Below are 7,472 nucleotides of genomic sequence, written 5' to 3'. Positions count from 1 at the left end.
ATTGTTTGCTAAATGTCTCATTTTGAAATACAGTTAGAAATCAATATGTGCGTATGCACTTTACGTATTGCGTTCTGACCACAAGCAGCGCCGGCTTCTACACTTTTTCTATTGCAAAATTTGATCTGCTAAACTTTCATCTGGAGGCCTTGATATTTCTCACAGTGTAAACCCACCCATTTCTTATGTTCACACAAAATCGCCGTAAAATCGGTGCATTTTTACAGCAAATTTCAAAGATGGCAGCATTAAAAAAAAACAAAAAACATTTTAACCCCTTTCCAACATCGGGCGTATATTTACATTGATGTTGGACTCCTTCCCTTTGATGTGGGCTCCGGAGGTGAGACCACTGCTTTCCCGGGACATGTCAGCTGTTTTGAACAGCTGACATGTGCCCACAGTGCCCGCAATATTAACTAGTTAAATGTTGCTGTCAAATGCTGACAGCTGCATTTAAATGGCGCTTCCGGCAATCGCACCGGAAATACGCACACAAGTAACCCGCATCACGTAATCGTGGATCACCGGTGTCTCCTGAAGACCTCTATGGTTGTCAGTGCCGGATTGCTGTGAGCGCCACCCAGTGGTTGGCGCACATAGCAAGTCAGCAATTCTACTACATAGAGGCGATCTGACCATCTGCTGCCGATCGGGCTATGGCAGCTTCTAGCCTCCTATGGAGACTAAGACAAAAATTAAATTCCACAGCATACAAAAGAACAGCGCTCCATATGTTGGTGAAAATAAATATTCACATTTAATCTGCCTTCTGAGGCAACGTTTCGGTCCAATGATCTTTATCAAGCCTTTCATTGGATCAAAACGTTGCGACAGAAGGCAGATTAAATGTGAATATTTATTTTCACCAACGTGTGGAGCGCTGTTCTTTTGTATGCTGTGGACTCTACATTGGATCCAAGAGGGTCTACTTGGACAGGACGTGCACCTATCTATGGGCACGGTTAACCCGTGATTCCTGTGTGGTGCTATGAACCACTGTTTTCCTTTATAAGACAAAAAATCCTTCCTCAGAAGAGGAAGGGATCTCGAAACGTGCGTCGGGGTACATTGCAGCAGTGTGGACTCTGGATAACTATGTACATTTTATGATCTATAGATTCAGAACACATGAAACATGCACAAAAACTGAACGGGTCAATAAGACCCTGTTCACACCACCCAAGAACTAAGACACAGAAACAGAACACAGTATGACAAACGTGCATGAATACTCTGCTGTAAAATATATGTAACTGTAAGTAGCAAGTGCTAGTAAAAGATGTTAACAAAACCAGGGTATTTTGTTGATACGTTTTTCTGCAAAAAAATGTACGCTAAGCCACTCCACCGCGTCAAGGCATACCCTTCTTGACGCGGCGGAGTGGCTTAGCGTACATTTTTTTGCAGAAAAACGTATCATCAAAATACCCTGGTTTTGTTAACATCTTTTACTAGCACTTGCTACTTACAGTTACATATATTTTACAACAGAGTATTTATGCACGTTTGTCATACTGTGTTCTGTTTCTGTGTCTTTATTTTATGATCTATGTATATTCTGCATTTTTCCCCACTATCATGCATTTTCTATCATGCTTTTTGGGTTTGTGGCTATGATGTGCAAAGAAATCTTATCATCAACCCAGTTTTGTCCTGTAGGATATGTTTAGGCTGTGTGCACACGATGCGTTTTTTTAAGCGTTTCCGCGGCGTTTGAGCCGGCTCAGACACTGCAGAAACGCTTAAAAGATGCATCAAATTAATTTGCATGCGTTTTTGGCTTTCTGTGCCAATGCATGCGTTTTTAACTGCTCAGGAATCGCTTAGCGGCTAAAAACGCAGCATGCTCATTAATTTCCGCATTGCTGAGCGTTTTTAGCCATCCCCAATGATCCCAGAAATCACGTGTCAAAAAACTCGTCAAAAACGCGTCAAAATCGCGCAAAAAAACACGCGGAAAAAGACGCGCGATTTCTGGGAAGGGGATCCTTTTCCTGAGCGTTTAAAAACGCTAGCGTGTGCACATAGCCTTAGTCCTGGTCTATTCACACTTCTATGTGATCCATTTGAAAGCATTTTTGCTTCTATTTATTAATTTTGGGATCTTATTTGCAAAAATGTCTTCTTGATTGTCATTTATTTGTGATGGGACTGAATTTATCCCTCTGCTCAATGTTTGCTGTTTTGTCAATTTTTTTTTGTGTGTGTTGTCTTCCCTTTTTTTTTTAGATTTTTAGACATGATTCAATAAAATTTGCATTTTTATGATAATTTATTGGAAGATTTTTTGTCTTAGGCTTTCTCTGTTCTCACACTCCTCCGTGTTAAATTTTGGGGCAGTTTTTGTGCTCTCCTATGGAGACTATTGAAGCATGCCAAAAGTAAAAAAAAATGTGTTTAAAAATATAGAAAAAATATAAAAGTTTAAATCACCCCCCTTTCGCCCCATTCAAAATAAAACAATACGAATAAAATCAAACATACACATATTTGGTATTGCCGTGTTCAAAATCGCCCACTCTATCAATAAAAAAGGGATTATCCTGATCGCTGAATGGCGTAGTGAGAAAAAAGTCAGAATGCCAAAATTACGTTTTTTTGGCCACCATGACATTGCATTAAAATGCAATAACGGGCGATCAAATGATCGTATCTGCACCAAAGTGATATCAATAAAAACGTCAGCTCGGCGCACAAAAAAACAAGCCCTCACCCAACCCAAGATCACGAAAAGTGGTGACGCTACGGGTATCGGAAAATGGTGCAATTTTTTTTTTTTTTTTTTTTAGCAAAGATTGGAGTTTTTTTTTCAACACTTAGATAAAAAAGAACCTAGAAACGTTTGATGTCTATGAACTCATAGTGACCTAGAGAATCATAATGGCAGGTCAGTTTTAGCATCTAGTGAACATGGTAAAAAAGCCAAACAAAAAGCAAGTGTGGGATTGCACTTTTTTTTTTTTGCAATTTCACTGCACTTGGAATTTTTTTCCAGTTTTGCAGTACGCTACATGGTAAAACCAACGGTGTTGTTCAAAAGTAAAACTCTGCAAAAAACAAGCCCTCAGATGGCCATAGTGATGGAAAAATAAAAAATGTTATGGCTCTGGGAAGAAGGGGAGCGAAAACCGAAAACCGAAAAAAGCTTCAGGGGTTAAGGAGTTAAAAAAAAACGAACCGGATTTTTTTCTGAAAACTCAACAATTTTACTTCATATTTAGGAAATCAAAAAATAAAAAGACCCTATTGTGTCACTGTTCACACGTAGCATTTTATGCAGTAATGAAAATAGCGACTGACTGTCTGTCTGACTGTCTGTCTGACTGTGTGACTGACTGTGTGACTGACTGTGTGACTGACTGACTGACTGTCTGTCTGTCTGACAGACTCCCCTTTCCATTCCAATGCCTTGCGTTCTTTTATATACACACAAGTCACGTGACTCCCCGATGTGGAGGGCGGAGCCAGGGCTGGTCATGTGACGGTGGGCGGTGACGCAGCTGCAGGAGCGGAGTGAGCTGCGCCTGGTGTTGCAGTGGCTCCGGCTCGGTGTCTGTGAGAGGACGGGACGGGCTTTGGCGCTGCGGCTGTGACCAGATACGGTGTTGTCGCCTCCTCTTATCCCTTCTAAACAAGCCGGAATGGAGGAAGACGGAGCCGGTGAGTAGCCGCATGGCGCTGTACCTGTGTGTGTACGGTGTTTACGTGCAGCTCCCCGCACCGGCATTGGAGGAGTTAAATTCCATGTCCTCTGTGCCCTGCTATAACGCTAGCTGGCAGTGTGCGGCGGGTAAGTGGTTAATGTGCGGTGTGTGCCGGATTCCAGGCTGACAGAGGACAATGTGGCTTTTTTTCTGTATTGTCGCCATTTTATGTATTCCCAGCAATTTATAATAATATCCTGCAATGATTTTTTTTTTTTCCCTCAAAGTGACTCTTGCATGTAAGCAGGTCAACGAGGGGTTAAATGGCTCTGATGATGGATTTGCTGTGGGGGTCACCTCCAGCTGTCACTGGCGGTGAACAGGTTAATGCCGGAGTGTCATGTCTTGCATTCCTGAAAGGCTTGACTCATGGTGGCAGGATTCAGCACGGAGATGGTTAACCTGCGCCCTGCTATTACCGCAGTCACTGGTTTGGGGGAGGATGGCGGCATTATTGGGGGTCCGGATTGTTTGGTTCTGTAAAGTTGTGCGGTAATATTATTTGGGATTCACCCCGTGTATGCCGGCGGCGCTCCGGATAGGTAATTGCTTTTTTGGGTATTGGCACAGTTCACACTGCTGCATTCTGCGTCCTGCATCGGCCATCCCTGCTTCTCCCAGGCCCTGTCCAAATGATCTGTTCACGTACGGCAGCAGATTTATTTATTTATTTTTTTTTGCGCAGCTTGTATCCTAGCAACCCTGACGTGCCCCCCTGTACGCACAGCGCGGTAAGTGGTCCTGATCCTCATGGGGTTTACCATCGGTGAGCGCTCAGCACTGAGGCATGGTGGGGTCACCGATCTACGGCGGAGGGAGAACACAAACGTTCCCATAGCAGAGGGCTACCCGGGAGCCCGGTATGTGCCGGGTGGAGCGCGGACGGGCGTTCAGGGTTGCACAGGGCGATAGAAACCTGCCTTCGTATTTAATAGACTGGCGTGGATTCTGTCATGTTATTCTTCTAGGTGGGTGGCTGGAGCCCCCCAAAGTCTGGCTGAGCGGGGCTTAATGTCTCCATTCCAGAGACAGCACCCTGTCTGGCTGTATGTTCCCTTGAAATGGATACTCAGAGTCAAGGAAACTCTGTGTTATTTTTTTCCCCACCCTTGGCAATGTGTAATGAATGCCTGAGTTCAGCGTTTTTTCTTTTTCCTCTGGGCGGAGGAGGAATTGTGTGCAGGACAGTGTGTGTGTATATATATATATTAGTATACTATTTTATATCTCTGTAAGGCTCTGTTGCATAAGGCGCAGTCATTTAAGTTTTAGTTTGGCTCGTTGTGTTTCCCGAGGTTTTTCTCTGGCACTGAACCCTGCAGACGATTGCACAATGCATCATTACAATCCCACGTCAAGAAGGTTTTTGTCTTGTGTTCGGGGGGTAGAACAGCTGCGGTGACAGTTGTTTTTCCTCTAACCAGTCTGATGCATGCGATCATTGCTCAGATGCTGCCAGTTTATCGATGGCCGGGTATGTGAGATGTGGCACGAGTAGCAGGTTTCCTTGAATTCTGCATAGATTTTTTTTTTTTATATCCTTGAAGGGAATCGGTCAGTGTATTTTAAGAGCAGTTGTCTCCCAATAAAATACCCTTTTTTTTTTTTTTTGTAGTGATCTGATGTGCCAGTACTAGTAAATCTGTCTGGAAGTGCACTAGGGGCGTGTCAGTGCTCTTGGAAGAATCGCTACACTTGTATTGACACCCCCCTAGTGCACTTCCAGCCTGATTTACATACGGTTTCTGCACTAGATGTCTCATGACTGGCACATCAGATCGCTACACAAAAGGTATTATTTTGATTGGGAGACAAGCACCTACACGACCATAGCACTACTTTCCTATGTAAAAAGATGCTGATTGTTTGTTTTATTTCAGGGATAATTTGCTTGTGTATGCTAGAATTCCCATAATGACTGGCGTATCGGATCCCCACAAAGCCTTTTTTTTTAAACTGGAGACAAGCGCCTATACAGCCGTACCACTACTACAATACGTAACAGCATGCTGATGGGTTCTGTTTAAAGCAGAGCTCCATCTCTCATCATCGTATGAATGAATGGAAACGTCCTAGACCCAGCGATCAATTCCACGCTCTTGGATATCCATAAATAAGGCACAATGTTAAAAAATGTATTTATAAGCCGGTGCATGTACTATGCTAATTTCAATGTTAGCCTAATGGGGGTCCAACATCCTCAGGCTTGCCCTGGATTGGTCAGTGGATGAGCGGGAAGTCAGGAAAATAAAGTGCAGCTCACCTGAATGTCTGAATCCAGTCCTGTCCAGAGCACGGATAGTGTTACTACCAAAACCTGGAAGCGGGGAAGAGAGATCCAGCTCCACAGACATAATCATTATTGTGTGTTAAAATTCCATATACTGAGAACAATGAAAAACACCAACGCATTTCATGGTATGCCACACTTAAAGGTGCTTGACGCACCAGAAACGCGTCAGTATTTTTTATTCTCAACGGATAAGGATGATATTTGGAATTTTAACATGTACCAATAAGTAAGTAAGATTCTTATGTCCGTCCATCTGGATCGCTCTTCTTTGCTTCCAGTTTTGGGAAACCAAAGTGTTACCGCGGACCGCTGTTTTTGTCTCTCGGCGCATACGCAATTGAAGCCGAGGAAAGTACACGAAGCTTCACTGCGCATGCTCGGGAGCTATTCTGGTGACCAGATTACAGCCCAGGCAGATTGACTATTGGAAGTAACTGCCCTTCTGATGAATATTCGTGAGTAATTGGCATAGTGCTTGCGCCTGATTGCAAATTACGGTAGTTTTTTTTCCCCCTGTGCCTGTTTATTATATAAAGGCATGTCTGTAAAGCAGTAAGAAGTCGGAGTGACTTGGTGGTGACAGTTCACTCTTGAAATCCAAGTGACAGATTTACTTAATTCATTATCTCTTCCAGAGATCTTTCCAAGATATCTCTGAGCATCATTGCTACTTCCCCTGGGGTGCTGGTGGGGTTCACAACTCCATACATCCCAGCAGATATTGGCATTTATTTATTTTTTTGGAATTCCCCTCTAATTTCCGGTTCTTCCATGTTCAGTTCCAGAACCCTACAGGGTCCTTTTGTCGTGTGAGAACAATGTATTCCAGACGACATTCCTTCTCAATGTCCGTTTACGAGTGGTTTTGTTGAGTAATGTCAGAACAGTTTGTGTAGACAAGTCATTCTTGGTGACTAAGTTATTCATTTGTCATGTTTTTTTTTTTTTTCTAAGTAGTTTGACTAAGAATAAAAAAAAAATACATGTATTAACCCTTCTTATGTATTCTTGATATTCTGATTCCTTTTGCCAAAAACACATGAATTTTCCTGGGATCCTTGATTTATTTCCCTAGGAAACCTGTTTAATGAGTACTGTTCCCTATAACTTTATATGTTTTGGTGCTATAGGTTCTCCTTATGGCGATCCAGCTGGTGTAGGACGTCTTATAGGCAATGCTCCTTGGGAAAAAAGTATTCAAATCAGCACACCTCCAGGAGGTAAAAAATTGTCTCTCCACCTATAGGTAGCTACCTTGTAAATCAATGTCCAACCCATTAAAGATCTTTGAAACATGACTAAGGATCTCAGCCAAACCTGAGATGCCCATCTAGAGCCAATGTTTTGGATTTTTTTTTCATGGTTGAGAATATGGCACTGATTGGTTGGATGAGATGCTGTAAATGCTGCTTTTTGGGGCTAGGGGAGGTTATTGATGCACCTTACGGAGATCAAACTGGTGACCTATAGTG

At 42.9% G+C, this 7,472-nt stretch overlaps 1 protein-coding gene across 1 annotated transcript in view; it reads left to right on the top strand.

Moving 5' to 3' along the window:
• The first annotated feature begins 3,455 nt into the window (after positions 1–3,455).
• The window catches only part of CYTH3 (cytohesin 3), a 109,923-nt gene continuing 105,906 nt past the window's right edge, over positions 3,456–7,472 (top strand). The window contains exon 1 of the mRNA XM_073542972.1: positions 3,456–3,663. Coding sequence (XP_073399073.1) covers positions 3,645–3,663 — 19 coding nt within the window. The 5' untranslated portion in view covers positions 3,456–3,644. The remainder of the gene's footprint in view (positions 3,664–7,472) is intronic.

The sequence above is a fragment of the Dendrobates tinctorius genome, unplaced genomic scaffold (assembly GCF_039654945.1).
Source record: "Dendrobates tinctorius isolate UK_male_01 unplaced genomic scaffold, ASM3965494v1 ptg000129l, whole genome shotgun sequence".
NCBI classification, from domain to species: Eukaryota; Metazoa; Chordata; class Amphibia; order Anura; family Dendrobatidae; genus Dendrobates; species Dendrobates tinctorius.
Note: the sequence above shows the minus strand (reverse complement) of the source record. Positions and strands in the feature narration are given on the sequence as shown.